Source organism: Lactuca virosa, chromosome 5 (genome assembly GCF_052849685.1).
Source record: "Lactuca virosa cultivar CGN04683 chromosome 5, Lactuca_virosa_CGN04683_v6, whole genome shotgun sequence".
In the NCBI taxonomy this organism is placed as follows: Eukaryota; Viridiplantae; Streptophyta; class Magnoliopsida; order Asterales; family Asteraceae; genus Lactuca; species Lactuca virosa.
Genome location: NC_136430.1, coordinates 92,805,525 through 92,825,869, shown reverse-complemented (window position 1 = coordinate 92,825,869; position 20,345 = coordinate 92,805,525). Strand labels below are relative to the sequence as shown.

At 37.2% G+C, this 20,345-nt stretch overlaps 1 protein-coding gene across 1 annotated transcript; it reads left to right on the top strand.

Annotated features, from left to right (window-relative positions):
* Positions 1–11,656: 11,656 nt before the first annotated feature.
* Positions 11,657–13,705, top strand: LOC145111479 (V-type proton ATPase subunit C-like). Its single transcript, XM_079047748.1, has 5 exons — positions 11,657–11,770; positions 12,001–12,128; positions 12,894–13,035; positions 13,199–13,265; positions 13,656–13,705. The coding sequence occupies exons 1-5, from the start codon at positions 11,657–11,659 to the stop codon at positions 13,703–13,705; spliced, it is 501 nt and encodes a 166-aa protein (XP_078903874.1).
* Positions 13,706–20,345: the final 6,640 nt, after the last annotated feature.

Sequence of the window (20,345 nt, the reverse complement as noted above, 5' to 3'; positions counted from 1 at the left end):
TGATCCATGCAGGGGCTCCAAACTATAGATCCACTCTTCTAGGGCATAACTCCCTCGTAAAGTTGCAAACTTTACGTGAAACCAAGGGGTTAAAGGTCCAAAATCAATCAAGGGCTAGGGTTTAAGACAAAGGGGTTTCACCAACAACTCATTGACTGATGCTTTATGACATTCTAAACCAACACAAGTCTAGATCCGGAGTAGCAACTTCAGATCTAAACTCCAAACCCGAAATAGATCTTAAACACACCAAAATGGCCCTGAATCTCCTTCATGAATAGATCTAGATGCAAAAGAGTGAAGGTAACAGCTTATTACCTCCAAGATGTGCCCAAACTGAGGTAGATTCTAGATCTACATCACTCTCTTGATGCAAGCCCTTTTGATCTTCAAGTTTCTTCCACTAGAAACAACTTCCAAAGCTTCAATCTCTCTCCAAAGGCCTCACACACACGAGCTTAGGTTTTTTCTGGTTCTCAAGGGCAATAAGGAGGCTGAGAGAAGGACATAAAGTCCTTTAAATAGGGTGCAACCCTCGAGATTAGGGTTTTTCTTATTCCAGTACCAACTCGTCGAGTCCAGCTTGCGACTCGGCGAGTTGGTCACTTAATTCACGAACCAAAACCCGCTCCGACTCGGCGAGTAAGCATACCTACTCATCGAGTCCCTTCTTCGAAATTACACTTTAAACCCTTAAATCATACTTCTGAAATTCGGGATGTTACATGGAAAGCACCCTCGCTCGCACATATCAAGGTTTAGGGTTGTGAAACACTCGTAAGATGAGAGACTCATGACAAACTTTAACCTAGAGACAAGACGTGTTATTTCAATGGCTACCAACATAAGTCCTTTGGATACTTTTTCTACAAACCTAGTGAAAACGTGGTCTTTGTAGTTCGAAGAGGAGTCTTTCGTGAGAGAGAGCTCATATTCAAATAGGACAGTGGGAGTGCTATTGATCTTGAAGAAATTCAAGAGTCATCTAATGAAGGAACCTCGGATAACACTAGAACTCAATATGAGGAATAAATTCGAGTTGATCCAGTTGACAACTCATTACCCTTCATTGATCCAATAGGGTTAGCATACTACCTGAGTTCTATAGTTTCCATATAACTACAGATGGTGATACGTTTATCAATGATCGTACACTGGTAAATTTGGATGAACCACCTAACTACAAGGAAGCAACGACAAGCCCTGAGGCTGCTAAATGGAAGGAGGCAATAGAGAGTGAGATTCAGTCCATGTATGATAACCAAGTGTGGGATATTGTTCATCATGTACCTGGTCGAAAGACAGTCAGGTGCAAATGGATCTTCAAGAAGAATACCGACATGGATAGGAAAGTACACACTTTCAAAGTTAGGTTGGTTGCAAAGGGCTTTACTCAAACCCAAGGGATTAACTATGATGAGACCTTTTAACTGGTAGCTAAGATAAAGTCTATCAGGATCATGCTTAATATAGCTGCATTTTATGACTATGAAATATGGCAGATGAGCATTAAAACCTCTTTCCATAATGGGAAGTTATCTAAGGACGTCTACATGCGTCAGCTAAAGGGTTTTGTACATGCCAAGTTTCCTGATAGAGTGTGTAAGCTTGAGAACTCCATTTATGGATTGAAACAAGCATCCCACAATTGGAATCTTTGCTTCCATGAGAACGTCTAAGAGTTTGGGTTCTCTAGAAGTGAAAATGAGTCATGTATATGTCAAAGCTAGTGGGAGTATAGTGAGCTTTCTACTCTTGCATGTTGATGACATACTCCTTATAGGAAACAACATTCCAACTTTGCAAGAAGTTAAGTCTTGGCTTGGAAGGTGTTTCAATATGAAGGATCTAGGGGAAGCGGCCTATATTCTAGGAATAAGGATTCATCAGGATAGAAAGAATCGTCTTATTGGTCTTAGCCATACTACATATTTGGATAAAATACTGAAGCATTTCAGTATGGAAAATTCAAAGAAAGGATAATTGCCCATTCATAGTACTATTAAGTTGAGTAAGACTCAAAAACCTAGTACTGATGAACAAATAGTTGGCATGAGTCGGGTCCTATATGCTTCGACTATAGGATTGATCATATATGAAATGACATGTACTCACCCTGATGTGTCTTATGCTTTGAGCATGATTATTCAATTTTAGGGAAATCCTGCCAAATCCCATTGCATTGTAGTAAAGAACATTCGTAAGTATATTCGAAGAACAAAATACATGTTCCTAGTTCTTGGTGGCAGTGATACGTTAAGAGTAAGGGGTTATAGTGACGCCAACTTTCAAATAGAACGAGACAACTTTCATTTGCAGTCTGGATGGGTATTCTTATTGAACGGGGGAGCGGTTACTTGGAAAAGTTCCAAGCAAGACACAGTGGCTGATTCCACCTGTGAGTTACATTACATTGCGGAATCTGAAGCATCAAAGGAAGCGGCTTGGCTGAAGAACTTTATCGGAGATCTCAGAGTTGTTCCAACTATTCAAGAACCCATGGAACTATTCAGTGATAATGAAGGCATGATTGCTTTGACAAAAGAACCAAAGGATCATGGTATATCCAAGCATATCGATAGAAAGTACCATTGTATTCGACATCGGGTAAAAGAAGGTGTTGGGTTTTGGTATACTACAACATTCTATGGTGCACATACAACCCTAAATACCTTGGATCTATGTTTTCACTAATTATACATGCAAATGGTTTCCAAGGTATTAATCTTTCAACTAGCATGCATTTAACATAAAATTATAATATACTAGTTAGCATGACATACCTTTTGATGGAGCTTGAATTCTTGGTGTATTTGGCCTTAAAGAGCTTAGCCCCAATAGTGTGGAAGCCTCAAATGGAATCACAACACACCATGGACAAAGGATGAACTTGAGAGAGAAATCCATGCACACAAAAGACACCATGAACTCTAAAAAGATACAAGTGACAATTTTGGGCAATGAAGTATCTATTTATATGTGGGATTTCTAGGGTCATGGATATAACCCAAATCCATACCCATGGGTTTTATGATCCATGGTTCATGTGGCCCAACTCTTTATGTATCCATACATAAACTTGGTCCAACATGGATCATAAGCCCAACACATATAAATATAACTAATTATCATAATTAGTCCCCATAGATTTAATTAGTCTCTTTCGACCACTAAATTAATTCCAAATTAATTCTTGATCACTACTAATTAAAACATATGATTTCATATTAATATATTATTACTTATAATATATTAATAAACCATAAATAACCTTCTCTCAAAAGTCCATCCTAACAAATTGTCCTGATGATATGCAACCCAAATGGACCATGCTACTCTCGGGTCGAATACATACCAATAATAGTTAAGGGCTTAGACACCTAATCCAAAAGTCTCCCACTTGGATAAGTCTAAAACTATTATTCAAGTATGACTCCAAGATCCCGACTAGCAATCGTAGCTCTTAAAGCCGATGTCAAACTCTGAACAAATCAAATGACATGTCCATTAGATAAGGGATCATATATTCCTCTATTCTAGATATCATATGGACTGAGACATGGATTATAATCATTCTCTCTGTCCATTTGTTGTTTCCCGATTTCCGATTTATGACGACTGACTAATTGAACAAATCAAATCAGTCTAGGCCCGGCCGAGCACTTACGTTTGTCATCACCAAATCATCGAGGGGCCCACAGATATCGCTTTTATCCCGAAGGTAAAAGGAATGGATAAACTTCGACTCATATGGCTTGTTCTACTACTTGTTGAATCATACACAAAGGCACGTTTTATAACATCGAGTTACCAATGCGTTTTCGTGCAATCAATGTATAACCAACTCATAGTAACAACTCATATCTCTACGTTTGAAGAATATAAGATATTATCGTCTCATGATCACTCGTGATAAAATCCATGAAGTGATTCCAATGAGCGCGGGTTGAATCCAATACTCAGAACTTATGAGCACTCATGAGTGTTGTAGCCCTTTGTCCAACATCTTAGACCTCTACAAGCCAACCCATGACAGTCTTAATTCATATCTACTTCCAACATATGACCGACTGTGGATGGTTTGAATAACTTAGTCATCCAGAACAATGACCTAGTTTATTCTGGAAGTCAAAACATGCAAAATGAAACACAAGAATAATTGAATCGAATATAGTATCAAAACCTATGAACATAAATAAAACACCTTTTATTTATCACCATATGATTACACATTATTCATTGTATACTGTTTCAGCTATCAACTTTATTCTTGAATTTAAAACAATAGTTGTCCCATGCTCCAAGCATGTACACTATGTTTTCTAAACACTAGTCATGCCATACACCAAGTATGCAAACTATGTTTGTCTATGATCTTTACTTTGTGAAATAGATCAATTGAACATAACTCCAATGATCCTCTTTTCATAGTCCCAAATCCTTACTGCAAATGCAAGAATTCCAAATTCATGCCATTTACTGAAATCTGTTAGATTCTAAACTTATATGCATTGATCCTCTTGTAATGATGATCCTCAGAACTTATGAGCACTCATGAGTGTTGTAGCACCACTTTGTCCACCAACTTGGTCCTCTACAAACCAACCCATGACAGTCTTGATTCATATCTACTTCCAACATATGACCGACTGTGGATGGTTTGAATAACTTAATCATTCAGGAAGAGCAACTTAGTTATTCTGGAAGTCAAAACATGCAAAGTGAAACACAAGAATAAATGAATCAAATATGGTATCAAACCCTATGAATATAAATAAACACTTTTATTTATCACCATACTGATTACTCATTATTCATTGTTTCGGTTTTATCAACTTTATATTTGAATTTAAAACAATAGTTGTCCCATGCTCCAAGCATGTACACTATGTTTTCTAAACACTAGTCATGCCATATAGTAAGTATGCATACTATGTTTGTCTATGATCTTTACTTTGTAAAATAGATCAATTGAACATCACTCCAATAATCCTCTTTTCACAGTCCCAAATCCTTACTGCAAATGCAAGAATTCCAAATTCATGCCATTTACTGAAATCTGTTAGATTCTAAACTTATATGCATTGATCCTCTTAATGATTATGCACAAAGTCAAAAAGACTTGACAACAATCATTACAGAGCATTCCAAAGGAGATCAGCTCCTTGGAAACATCCTTCTTTCATTAAGTTTCCTAATCTTACACAGATTGAATAATTTCTAACTTTGAAACATTTCCATATTCCATTTTGACTATCACTTCTGAACAAGAGTTTCCTCCTTACAGATTATGTCAATATGGTCCTTCCAGAATTATCATTATACTTCCAACTGTCCTTGAGCAACCAATCTTTTGTAAACCTTAGATTGTCCTCGACAATTGTTTAATCCTTTTAGTCATATCCAATTCTAGACCTTTTCCCTTCTTAATGCCCCAGGCATTTGGAAAATTTTAGAAAGGATGAATATAGCACATGCAATCGATCCTATATCCGAAGCATATGGGACACGATTCATGATGTATCACATAAAGACTAAACCAGTCTTTTGCTATAATATTTCCTTTTCAATTTGCCAAGTTCTCATAATTCAGATTATGAAAAGGGATGTCGTAATCATAATCGAATTTTAGAATGCAAATAATGGACCCTATATTAGAATTTTCTTATGTTGAGCCATTCCAACATAACATTCATATATATACTTGACTAAATACGATTAAACCCTATATTAGAATTTTCTTATGTTGAGCCATTCCAACATAACATTCATATATATACTTGACTAAATACGATTAAAACCTCAATCTAACCTTTTAGATTTGAGATGAAGTATCTAACCTTTTAGATTTGAGATGAAGTATAATTTCTTCTCCCTTAATTATAGCAAAACAACTTTTTCCCAATTGAAACCTTTTGTTTTCTATAATTAACATTGCTAACTTGCAACCTTTATCATAATTATCATGCTCCCACTAACATGATGATTATTAGCATAACACTTATGCTCCCACTAGCTTTGACATGTACTCAGAAATCAGTTGAACTTCTAGAAAAAACAATACTTTATTGACTTTCTTACCAAAGTTCAGATTTCTGATACTAGATTGCTTTGATAAAACTTTATCAATATCATACACCTTATCTTAGATAGCTCACAGGTGTGTCTAAACAATTTCAGAACTATGAAAAGGGATGCCGTAATCATAGTCTCAATTGTTTAGACCTTTGCCACTTCTCACAAGTCCATGTTAGTGTGTCGGTTAACCACACAGCTCCACTAACGACTTTGAGAATGCAAATATCACAATTGCTATCTACTTCAAATCTACTTGGTGGAAGTGTTTCCTCACCATCATTTTCATGAATCGGAGAGAAACCTTATGACCCTTAGATTTAATGGTGTATGTGTTCTTATCCATGTGAATTGTCAAAACCATAGTCACAAGACAAGGATAATGACAAATCCAAACTCATATGGACTGAACTCAATCTTAATTTCGTGCCACCTGGCAGCTCAAGGGCCTGCCATTGCTTCCAAGTTGTTGTGCAACCAATTGAGAACTCTAAGAACTCATATGCAAAGCCAACTTTAACTGGAATGGGCACAGAATATGTCAACACGATAGGTTATAAACCTCAAGTCGTGTGCTAGTGAAGAACTTCAGGTTTTATTCTTGATTAGTTCTTGAGACTTTCAAGACCTTTAAGACTCCCACTGTCCTCTTGACATATAAGACTTTCTTGTCAGATATTGAAGAGATAGTGTGGATTCTAATCAAGACAAACACTTCACACAATTGGCCTTAGTTGGTCTTTGTTTTATCCAAAACATCACAACTTACCAATTTCAAATGTACAAGAGTAGAAAACTTTTACTCTTACATTTGATAAGTGTTTTAAACCTTCTTTAAGACATGTCACTCAAGTTACAATCTTAGAGTATAACTCTAAGAATTGTTTTTGGAACGAAGTATGAATCATCTTCTTGATTTAACCACTTCAATAATTCATAACTCCTCTTCTTAACTATCAGAATGCACTAAGAGGATGAAGTGTGATAAGGTCTCAAAATCATTAAGATGGTCTTAAAACATGATACTAAAGTACTCTCCCAATCTTTCAGATTTGAGAAACTTTTATCTTTCTGCCTAAATTGATTCTTCTTATTCGCTCTGCCATACATTGGAACCTTTTCCAATGTCTCAGAATTACACTTAAGCTTATAAGTATAACCATATTTACTAAGCTATAGTAAATTATGAAGAATAGTCTTATCGATCTTTTGTGGTGGACTCTGACCAGTGCACAAGAATGTGTACCCGATCCCTTAGTCCTTCACTTGACTCACACACCCATGTGAACAAGTAGTTAGCTATACAACTTGCATGATTCCAAGTTTCTATCCAACTGAAACTTGGGTGATGAGAATCTTTCCTTATTTGGTAAATTTAGACACTACCACAAATGAAAGAATCAAATTCATATTTCCACTCTTGCTCTTAATGGAATCTTATAAGCAACACAGATTTTCACAAATGTCATTGTAAGGATATTTTAAAATAAATAAAATCAAAAGATTTACCTTTTATTTTAAAACTTTGCGGAAAAACTTATCCTTACAATCCATATGAAAACTTGTTGTTTTCTATTCCTAAGCAAAATATCATAACTCTCCCGTCTTGTCAATATGTGACTACATCTCCAAGATGTGATCACACATAGACCTTTGCTTGCCAATAGGGCTTGAGTGACCTTAAACTTTTCAGGAACTTGTGAGTTAGGGGGAATATTTGGAGGAGGTGAAAGAAGTATGATTTCCATGGGACATCATCTTCATTTAGGAAAGCTTGTTTCAAGAGATTTGGGAAGATCATAAATGTCTAAACCAGACATCTTTTGGGAGATACTCAAGATAGCTGATTTAAAGTCCTTAATATAACACCCAATATGAAATATTAAGGCTAGGACCCAACACAATACTTTTATAACTTGGAAGAGGGATGCCGTAATCCAAGCTATAAAATATTTGAAGGTAGGCGAATGGCGATTCACCAATTTCCACCATGAAAACGAAATATATATTATTAGGTTTTAATTGGTTTTTGAAACTCCTAGATCTTTGAGATTCATTGAACTGTTCAATGGCATGTTTCAATCTCGAGTGTGCCCTTCAGGTTTTGTGACTGGGATGCCGAGGATCACAAAACAAGGTGTGAAGTAACCATGCAAATTACTTGGTACCCTTAACTGTTTACCCCTCAATCGATGTGCCGGTTAACCACACACGCTCCATCGATACTATGATAAACATTAGGTTACCCTTTGCCTACCTTGTTAAATACGAGTTAGTGTGCCGGTTAACCACACACGCTCCACTAACCGACTTAAACAAAGTGCAAAGTGTAATTTCCTGGATTAGCACCTTATTCACTTTTTCCTAAGTAACTAAGATTGGGTATTTATAAAAGGTTTAATTACTTAGTATTTATCATTAATACTTTTAATGAAGGGAGAATTATAGTCCTTGTCCTACCCGTTCGGCTAACGACCCTCCACCGGTCAAGGAAGCGGTGGGTGAGAGTGGACACCCATTAAACTGCCATTTTATAGGCAGTAACCTTATACCCCCCTTATAGACCGGCTTCGTGAATGAGGCCTACTAACGGTAAGACTGACTTTGTTCTTATACATATATATATATATATATATATATATATATATATATATATATATATATATATATATAAGTATTAACTATTAATATTATAATAGTATAAGGGTGTATTTTAAACATTTAAAATACTTGGTGGTTTAATCTATTAATTAAACTATACTCTTAATTTAATTAAACTTAAACCATGTCTTTATGGAATTATTAACTCTTTTAATTAGACACTTTAATTAATTTAATGAAGTCCATAAAGTTTGAACTTTAACTTTTAAAATTCTTGGGTTTGGAATTAAAGTGTATATGGGGTTTGACTTTACAAATTCCAAAACTTGAGGACAAGTTTTGAACAATTCAAAAAACTTATGGTTTCCATAACTTATGAATTTTAAAGTGGTTTAATGGAAAAAACCCTTCAAGTTCCATAACTTGTAGACAAGTTATGGAAGACTTTAAAAGCATTAAAAATGTGACTCTTCATTTTTTTCATAACTTATGGAATTTTTATGGGTTTTAAAATTCATAAATGTGACTTTTCATGTAACTTGAGGACAAGTTACAAAAACACATATTATGAACAACTTCAAGATTAATTTGGATTGAAAACAACTATCTCATAATTTTTCCTATTAATCTAAACAAACTCATAAACATGAACATTCATAATCAACATTTTTCAAACATCATATAAACATGTATAAAACTTGAAACTTTGATTATTATCCTTTATTTGGATGAGAATAAACATTACCATAGTATCAAAAAACAAATTTTATGAACAAAAACACTTTGCGGTAATGATTCTAATCCAAAACAGGCCAAAAAACTCGAAGATAAGCTGTCAGGGGGTCCAACTCGTCGAGTGCATAAACCAACTCGACGAGTTGGATGAATTTGTTCATGGACTCGTCGAGTCTGCTGTCCCGACAGCAAAAAATTCGATTTTTTTCAGTTTTTTTTTTCAGCAACTTGCATCAAGTATAATTGAAAACAACCCATGGCTCTGATACCACTATTGGGTTTTGGTATACTACAACATCCTATGGTACACATACAACCCTAAATACCTTGGATCTATGTTTTCACTAATTATACATGCAAATGGTTTCCAAGGTATTAATCTTTCAACTAGCATGCATTTAACATAAAATTATAATATACTAGTTAGCATGACATACCTTTTGATGGAGCTTGAATTCTTGGTGTATTTGGCCTTAAAGAGCTTAGCCCCAATAGTGTGGAAACCTCAAATGGAATCACAACACACCATGGACAAAGGCTGAACTTGAGAGAGAAATCCATGCACACAAAAGACACCATGAACTCTAAAAAGATACAAGTGACGATTTTGGGCAATGAAGTATCTATTTATATGTGGGATTTCTAGGGTCATGGATATAACCCAAATGCATACCCATGGGTTTTATGATCCATGGTTCATGTGGCCCAACTCTTTATGTATCCATACATCAACTTGGTCCAACATGGATCATAAGCCCAACACATATAAATATAACTAATTATCATAATTAGTCCCCATAGATTTAATTAGTCTCTTTCGACCACTAAATTAATTCCAAATTAATTCTTGATCACTACTAATTAAAACATATGATTTCATATTAATATATTATTACTTATAATATATTAATAAACCATAAATAACCTTCTCTCAAAAGTCCATCAAAACAAATTGTCCTGATGATATGCAACCCAAATGGACCATGCTACTCTCGGGTCGAATACATACCAATAATAGTTATGGGCTTAGACACCTAATCCAACAGAAGGACACATTCTAGTGAATAGAGTATCATTGGAAGATAATGTTGCATATCCTTTTACAGAGGCTCTGAGCAAAGTCAAACACCACCAACATACTAGGAGCATCGGCTTAAGAGACGACATTAGTTTTAGTAGTTAGGTGATATTTAGAAACTTGTAACAAAATAAATGTAATTGATTTGGTGAATGAATAATAGAAAATTATTTGTGACTATTGTACTGCCTTATTCAATTATTTATTCTTGTGTTTCTTTTTTGCATGTTTATACTTCATGAGTAATTTGAATTATTCAAACTTCCACAGTCTCTCATACTTTTGGAAGTAAGTGGTGAATTATGATTGTCATGAATTGATTGTCGATTGTCGATAGAGGTTAAGACATTGCAATTGGGATTCCTACAATATTCATAGGTACTTTGAAAATAGGGATTTTAAGTATTGGATAAACTGACGCTTAGAGATTACTTCTTGTATCTTGTCACGAGTAATTCTAAGACGATAATATCTACTATTCTTTAGAAGGAGATATATAATTTGAAACTTATGAATCGGTTGTGTATTGGTATTATGTAAATGCATCAGTAACTTGATGTTATAAAACGTATTATCATATATGATTTGGTGAGTAAAGGCACTACTAGAAAACAGACCTTCAATGACACGCTTTTTACGACACGCACTGATTAATGATAAGCAAAAGGGCGTGCCCTAAAAATAATTTCAGATCTTTAGAAATTTGAAGAATTTAGGACGCGCATTTTTGCGTGCCCTAAAATTAGTGTCTCACAAAAAAAACATGGAGGGCGCTTATGTTAAAGGCGTGTCGTCTAGAAATGTCGCTTTATAATTTTACAAACGCGCTCTTCAGCAACTAGCAGCGGGAAAAAGGAAATCAAAAAAATAGATAACCCGCCTTCCTTCCTTGTTTCCCCTCTTTAGCTCTGGGTGTGTTCTTTGACCACAAAAATCTTTTCTGGCCTTCCTCCGCCTCCCTACATCGAGTGTTGCTTGCTTCTTTCCCTTGCACTCCGACCGCCGCCACCGATTCTTCCTCGTTCGTTGACATCGATCAAGGCTCAGTTACTTCTACCCACTTGAACCACCATATCTCCCACTCGATGTTGAAATTGTCAGAAAAAGCCCTAATTCAATTCAACAATCGGGAACCTCCGTTGTCGATCTTAGGAATTTTGAGCAGCAATGGCTACCAGATACTGGATAGTCTCTCTTCCCGTTCAAAGTTTTGCTTCTTCTTTGTGGAGTCGCTTACAAGAATCCATCTCCAAAAACTCATTTGACACTTCTCTCTCTAGGGTATAGCAATCATCGCAATCACTTTTGTTCAATTTTACTAAGTATCTTATTCAATTTGAGTAATTTGCAATTTAATATCCTAAATCTTCGTGTTAGCACTCTGGATTCGCTTTTAGCCCTCAGCGATGACTTACTTAAGGTTAATATTATAATAGCTTGTGAAAGCTTTATCCTAAATTTGGTTTTTGGTTTGAAACTGGTTATTGATATGGCTGTGTGGAATTGTCTAGTCGAATACGTTCATCGAAGCATGTTCTCACAAGATACGGCGTCATATTGAAGATTTGGAAATAGTATCGGGAATTCTTAGTAGCTCCTTGACCGTTGATGGTGTTCCGGTGGATTCATATCTTACAAAGTAATGGATTCTCATTTGTTCTAAGCATCTTTCCGTATTGATGAAAGATTATAGAAGCCCAAAAGAGGATACTTGAATTTCTGGAAACATGGACCCAAACACGAATATTACGCTCAAAGGCCGAAGCATTGCACTCCTATATGGAATTGGAAAGCATGACTGTTTTCTGTTAGAAATTACATCGGAATCGCAATCCGAAAACCCTCCAACATCATTTGCTCGAACAAGATTTTGTTCTTCTCTTTAGGTACCCCTATGCTCTTGCTCGATTTTCATTCTACCCTTTCTGGTTCTTTTAGGGTTTAGATGCTCATGCTCTTCACAAACATGTCTTTGATTTTTCAATCGCTTGCAACTCTTTCAACTGTTCAAAACCATAGTTTCTCTTTCCTAGGAGGATTTCTCAATATGTCTTGCTAATTTCAAGATCGTCTTCGTTTTTTTAAAACATTGGTGACTTAAATTGTAGTTTTTTTTTAATTACCAATAAATTAGTTGTTTTTTGTGTGGAAATGATTCCCTTTTATGTTAGATTGGGAATCATTGGATAATATCAAATTTCCTATATTTGGCTGAAAACATGCAGACAAACTAATTTGATTCTTGGTCTGGGTTGGCAGAAATACAAGTTTCACAACATTCAACAATTTCAACAATATTAAATGTTTGAAAAACTTTGAGAAAATGACAACACACTTGGGGAAAAAGGAAATGGAACAAAAGATTATATATGGATAAGGTTATATACGTCTTTTTTTGTTTCAGGTTAACGTTTGAGAAGCTGGGACAAATTGGGGGTGGAGGTGGTTATAAATGTGGTGAAAAAGCCAACCCCACCAAAGTAATCTCTGACAAGAATAATCTTGTTTCTCTTCCAAGAAATGGAAAAATCCCAAGTGCAGCAAAAGTAATCTCCTCAATTTGTACATAAAAATATATGGTATTTATTTATTTATTTATTTATTTATTTATTACAGTTTAAAGATATTATTTGTATACTTTAGAGAATACCTTGTGATTTAGGAGCATGGTAAATGTTTTAAGTATTTTGTCTATGTAGATATGTGCAGGAGTACGGTTGGGTGGCTGGATTTGTTGGATATTACCAATGTGATGTTCCCAATACAATCAACCCAGGTAAGGAAGGACTAAGGACCAAGGAAAGGTTAAATCATTCATGTAATGTAACCTTTAAATCTTAATAATTTGATTCGGATGTGAGTGAAATTTTATATATAAAACCTAGGGGCTAGCAAACCTCAATAGAAATTTTATACAAGTTATGGGGAAGTACTTGTATCTCTCAGAATCTTCTTCTTACTATTAATGTCAACTTATTATTAAGGTTAAATCATGCTTGTTCACAACTATTAGCTAGCAAACCTCAATAGAAATTAGTTTGTAGAGGGTAGATTGACTCTTTATTTTGCATCACTTGCATCATATATGATATGATGTGATATATTAAATATGACTACAAAACTATTTACTAAATTTTGTTGAATAAATCCATTTGACTTGTTGCAGACAATTTGTGTAGGATATCCGTGTTGTTCTTGATCAAGAGTTGGGATTGATATTAAAGCTAAGAGACATGATGATTGGTTGGATACATGAAGGGTTTTAGAGCTTCTTCAGACAGCTTAATGACGAGTTACTGAAACAAGAAGGTGCCCCTTTATAGCAATGTAGTATTAGGTTATATAGTTAGGGAAAACCTCTTAATAACAATGTACAAAGATCCCTTTAATATCAATGTATTACAATTTACATGATGTTATTGGATAAAATTGATTGTTTTGGTATATATTTGTTTCTATATTTTTGTATAATGTGTAACAGAGTATCGTAAAGGCACGTCATATATGCATATCGTAAATGGTTGCTGAAGTTTATGACACGTAAATGCGTGTCATCTTCATTCATGACAGAGGCTTTAATGATACACAATGTGCATCCTAAAGGCGCGTTGTAAGGTTACGACACACAAATGCGTGTCGTCTTCCTTTATGACAGGGTCTTCCTTGATATGCATTGCGTGTCGTAAATGACTTTTGGAAAGAGAGACTGATTTGTTAATTTAGTATATGATTAATAAGTTGTAAAAAATAATTTATTAATATACTATATGATTAATATATTAATTAGAAATAGTAATAATTAATTAAGAATTAATCCAAAATTAATTGGAATTAATTTCGGGTTAATTAGAATTAATTGGAAGTGCAGAGACTAAGTTGTAATTGTTCAATAGTTAAGAAAAATAGGATTTCTAGAATCCTCTAGGCATGGCTGGTTTTGGCTAGTGCTTTTAGGGTTTCTAGGTTAATCTTATTGGATAATTAAGGAGTTGGATGATTACCTAATTTAAGATATTATTATTGTATTCAAATTAGGGTTATCCAAGGCTTCCTCATCAGCTATAAATAGGACCCCTAGGGTCTCATATTTTCATGCATTCCATACAACTCTCAAGAGCCGAAAATTTGCTCTAAGCCTCCCTTCTCCTCAAGTATTCTAGTTGCTAGGGTTTTAGGTATAATCCATTAGAGGCATCCAAGCTTTTGATGTTTGCTTTCCAAAGAACTAAAAGGAAGATTTTGTTGATTAATTGTGTTAACCTATCCCTATAGGAATATATCAAAGATAATGAGACGATTATCTAAAGGACGACCTAGTCAACAGTCACTACCCAGCTTAAGTGCTAAGTCCAGGACCTTGCCCTCACGGCGTCGAACTTAGACCCCAATGATCTAGCGCCAAGGTCCAATTCAGAACGATAGGCTCTGGTCCATAACAAGCTAAACAGTACCAACCACTCCCCGGAGCGACAAGTGGAGTGCTCAGAGCATTGGTCTTTGGTGGTTCTGCACCAATAACAGGTAACCGCTAGTGGTGCACGATCCACCAATGGGACGCCTTCACGTCCTGGAGGTCCAGACAAAACCAAAAGTATTTTCAGGGATATGCTCCTCCTCCGACATGTATAAAGGAAGCCCTTCTTCTCCAGAAGAAGGGATCGCCTCTTTTTCTATCTCAAGCAAAAGCCTAATTCCGTCATCCAATTACTGACTTGACCATCAGAGCCTCGTTCCGAGACCCCCTCCCAGACGACGACTAACGTCAGTTCTTTCTTTGTTGTGATTTTCAGGCTTAACCCAAACGATACCACCTCAAACGGTGTTAGGGTCGAAGCATATATCACAACATTTGGCGCCATCCGGGTGTGTAATAAGAGTTACACAACCTTAAAATGACCCTAGATGGAGGCAATGACGGGAAAGGCACATGGGGCGTCCGGTGGGGGAGAAACGATCCCACTCAGATCATTGTCGTCGCACCATGGCACACATCCATCTGTCTCAGACAGACAAACCTCCACCCACATGGCAGCAACACAGACACCAGATCTAATAACGGGAACCGCAACAGCAGCAATCGTCGCCCTATGGCGACTCTCACCAGTCACAATAGAGCAGCCAGTTACAACTGCGACCGCAACGCCTCAGTCGATAATGACTCAACAGTTGCAACCACTGACCCAGCAGTCCCAACTGTCGACTCAGCAATCGCAATCGATAGTTTCTCAGCCGCAATCGATACTACAACAGGCGGGGACGAACACCTGGTCCCGAGGACCATATTGTCCTCCACACAATAGCCAATGTCAAATTATCAGTTCTCTCTAGTAGTAGGAATGTCACACATCTTGATTTTTGCTCAACAACGTACGATGTTCATCCCTTATTTCTAGCAGTCACACAGATCCAACCCCCAAACACCGTCGTTGCAAGAGTCTAACCCCTACTTGTCATCGGTACAACAGCTCAACACATTCGCTCAAAAGCCTCAGGGGTTGATTTCGAACATGCTCCAGCAGCTACAACCAAGCTCACAACTTTAACAAAGCACACAATCGATCTCCCAGTTGAAATTGTACATCTTACAAGCAGCAATGTACAAGCAAGCGTACAGAAACCCGTATTACGCTCAACAGTTTATGATGTACGGTGGTTTTCCATACTTTCATATGCAAAAACTAGGTGAGAAGAACCAATTCTGCCTTTTTCCAGGAGCTCTTGCAGTATGAGATCCCACACTCAGCGATGATACCAAACATTCCCAAGTACGACGGAACAACCGACCCCAATTAGCACATTGACACCTATGAATGGATGATGACATCACTGAGGATGGACAAGCAGTTCATTTGTATGTATTTCCCTATTACATTATCAGGAAACATTGGAAAATGGTTCAAGGCGCTGCGACTGGCTAGCATCTCGAGTTTCGAGCAGTTACGATACCTTTTCCTCAACAATTTCATGCAATTGAGGAAGGGGAAGGGAAATGAAAACTCTATAATGACATGTAAGCAAAAAAGAAGGAGAGTCGATACGGGCATATTATCATAGATTCATGCTGGCGACGCTCAACGTCTCGGGCCGTGAAGAGTTCCTTGTAACTGACACCTTCGCCCAAGGTCTACCCCCATCCCTTTGTCAAAGAAGAAGCAGGGGACGGTACCTCAGTCGAGAGACGAGCTCAAATATAGAGTCGAGAAATACCTACGACAGATTGAGGGTGAAGAAAGGAAGGAAGGTAACCTAAAGGTCGTCGCAAACGCATACATTAAGCAAGAAGAAGCAAACTCTCATCCTGCACAGATCCCTAACCACCAAGATCACCATGATAGAAGCCATGATAAACACAAGCGACACTCGAAACACCCATCTAGAATATTTTTCCTATTTGGTAAAGATGAGCTTCGGAGCCATCGAGCTGAGGTGCATGCCATTGAAAAAACACCCCCAATGGTGGACAAAGAGAAAGGGAAATATTGTGAGTATCATAAGAGAAAAACCCATGATATCGGCGAGTGCACGGTTCTGAGGAAGGAAATGGGTGAAAAAATCTAACGGGCGATCTCACGACAATCACAAAATATTTGAGGTCCAAGTACGATGTTGACCAGAGAAATGCTTGAGATCGGAAAGATGCCGGAAAGCGGCAAATTAAGGAGGAGATCATTACCATCATGAGGTCCTATAAGAGGAGCGAGTGCTGCGAAACGGATGACGACATCGAGGTACTCCCTAAAAACATCCTCAATATTAGTTTTTCATCAGAGGATCCGAGGATGCTAGATTGGAACCTCAGGGATCCGCTCTTGATAACCTCATATATACGTCAGATACAAATCAATCGTCCTACATAGACAACGGCAGTGGTACCGACATCCTTTATGAGCATTGCTTCCAACAGTTGTCGGCCTCCTGGAAGGAAAGCTTAACGCCTCCGACCATCGGTTCCCTCACAGGGTTTACAGGGCACAGCTTATGGCCGCTAGGAATGATACATCTCCCACTTACTATAACTAGTCATGCCAGGAGATACAGGGTCACATGTGTGATAAGGTTTTTGATGGTTTTTCAGCATTCTAACACTCCTATGATGTACATGCAACCCTAGAAACCTTGGATCTATGTTTGACTAAGATACATGCAAATAATTATTTTTCCAAGGTTCTTATCCTAACTAGCATGGCATGGGGTACTTGAATCAAATAAAACTAGTAGAATTACTTACCTTGTAGTAGTAGTTGATTGCTTGGAGTTTGAGAGCCTAGCACCAATAATGTGGATGCCTCAAATGGAAGTCGCAAATCACCACAAACTTGGAAACTTGAGAGAATAGTCACAAACTTCTTGAAATCGGCCCTCTTAGTTTACACACATCAACTAGTGCAATTTCAAGAACCAAAGCCTCCTTTATATAGTGTGGTGGATTAGGGTTACATCCATGTAAACCCTAATACCCATGTCTTTTCATTTCCATGAGATCCATGGGTTAAAGCTCCATGGAGTATCCATGGACTTTCCATGCAAGCCTAGCCCATTCCAAATAAGCATTAGCCCACACTATATAAATACAAGAGCCCATATTTAATTAGTCATACTTTTGATCTCTAAATTAATTCTAAATTAATTATAGATCAACACTAATTAAATAATATGATTTTATATTAATATATTAGAACTTATAATATATTAATAAATCATATCTTATACTATTCTCAAAAGATTATCTGTAAATTGTTCGGGTGAAGTGCAACCCAAATGGACCATGTCGGGTCGGGTCAAGTACATACCAAATATAGTTATGGACTTAGACACTATATCCAACAGTCTCCCACTTGGATAAGTCTAATAACTATAGTTGCAAGTATGACTTCAGGAACCGATCAGCAATCGTAGCTCTTTAAACTCTGTTGAACTATGAAGCGCCATTTTAGATAAGTGATCATATAATCCTCTGTTCTAGATATCAGCCGGACAAATACATGGAACATGGTCTTGCTTATTGTCCAGCATTTGTTTCCCGATTTCTGATTTGTTTGACATAGAACTTAACTGAACACATCAATTTAGTTCTGATCGGGCCCGGTACATAGGTCAAAAAAAAATCATCGAGGGGCCCAGATATCGCTTCTAATCCTAGAAGGAACAGATAAACTTTGACTCATATGTTTGCTCTACTACTTGTTGAACTACACACAAAGGCACGGTTTATAACATCGAGTTACCAATGCGTTTTCGTGCAATCAATGCATAACCAACTCATAGGCAACAAATCATATCTCTAGGTTTGAAGACTTATATGATATTACCGTCTCACGATCACTCGAGATAAATTCCATGAAGTGATACAAGTGAGCGTGGGTTGAATCCAATACTCAGAACTTATGAGCACTCATGAGTGTTGTAGCCCCGCTTTGTCTAACATCTTAGACCTCTACAAGCCAACCATGACAGTCTTGATTCATATCTACTTCCAACATATGACCGACTGTGGAGAGTTTGAATAATATGATATAAACCATAACATAATTATTCTGGAAGTCAAAACATGCAAAAAGAAATAATAGTAAACGATTGACAAGAGATAGCAACACTTTACTCATAAATAACAGCTTTTATTTATCATCAAATGTCAATTACATTTTACAAATTTCAAGATTATCTAACTACTAAAACTAATATCATCCTTCAGCCCTATGCTCCGAGCATGCTGGAGATGCTTAGCCCGAGTCAGTCCCTTCGTGAGGGGATCTGTTGGGTTCTCATCCGATGATACCCTCTTTGCCACGAGGATTCCTTCTTCTATTCGATGTCTGATGAAGTGATATTTTATGTCAATGTGTCTGGATCTCCCATGATCTCTTGGTTCCTTGGCTAAGGCAACCGCACTATTGCTGTCACAGAAAATCTCCATTGGCTCCTTTATAGCTGGTACAACTCCAAGGTCTCCGATGAAGTTCTTTAGCCATATAGCCTCCTTTGCTGCCTCGCTTGCTGCTATATACTCTGATTCACAAGTGGAATCAGCCACTGTCTCCTGCTTGGAACTTTTCCAAGTAATTGCCCCTCCGTTTAGAGTAAAGACTCAGCCCGACTGAGAGCGGAAATTATCCCTGTCAGTCTAAAAGCTAACATCACTGTACCCTACAACTCTCAAGTCCTCACTGCCACCGAGGGTAAGGACCCAGTCCTTAGTCCTCCGTAGGTACTTGAGGATATGCTTTACCGCAGTCTAGTGTGCCTTGCCAGGGTTCCCCTGATACCTGCTAACCATGCTCAAAGCAAAGGCTACATCAGGTCGAGTACACGTCATAGCATACATGATCGATCCTACAGCTGAAGCATAAGGTTTTCGACTCATTTCTGCTATCTCAGCCTCAGTACTAGGGCTTTATGTCTTACTCAATCTGGCGTTACTCTGGATGGGTAACTCTCCTTTCTTGGAGTTACGCATGTTGAACCTTTTCAACACTTTGTCCACATAGGTGCTTTGACTAAGTCCAATTAGTCTTTTACTCATGTTTCTCAAAATCCTTATCCCTAGGATATAGGCAGCTTCTCCAAGGTCCTTCATAGCGAAACACTTCCCAAGCCAGGACTTTACTTCCTGCGGGGTTGGGATGTCATTTCCTATGAGTAGTATGTCATCCACATACAGTACCAAAAAGCTGACTATACTCCCACTAGCCTTGATATAGACACAAGATTCATCTTCACTCCTTGAAAAGCCAAATTCTTTGACTTTCTCATCAAAGCAAAGATTCCATCTGCGAGGTGCCTGTTTTAATCCATAAATGGATTTCTCGAGCTTACACACTCTACTGGGGTACTCTGTACTGACAAAACCCTATGGCTG

Bases quoted from the DNA above. Each gene is read 5' to 3' on its own strand.
- LOC145111479 (XM_079047748.1), top strand. From the start codon at position 11,657: ATGGCTACCAGATACTGGATAGTCTCTCTTCCCGTTCAAAGTTTTGCT. The intron at 12,129-12,893 runs GTAATGGATTCT...TTTTTGTTTCAG, and splicing joins GTGGATTCATATCTTACAAA to GTTAACGTTTGAGAAGCTGG. The intron at 13,266-13,655 runs GTAAGGAAGGAC...GACTTGTTGCAG, and splicing joins TCCCAATACAATCAACCCAG to ACAATTTGTGTAGGATATCC.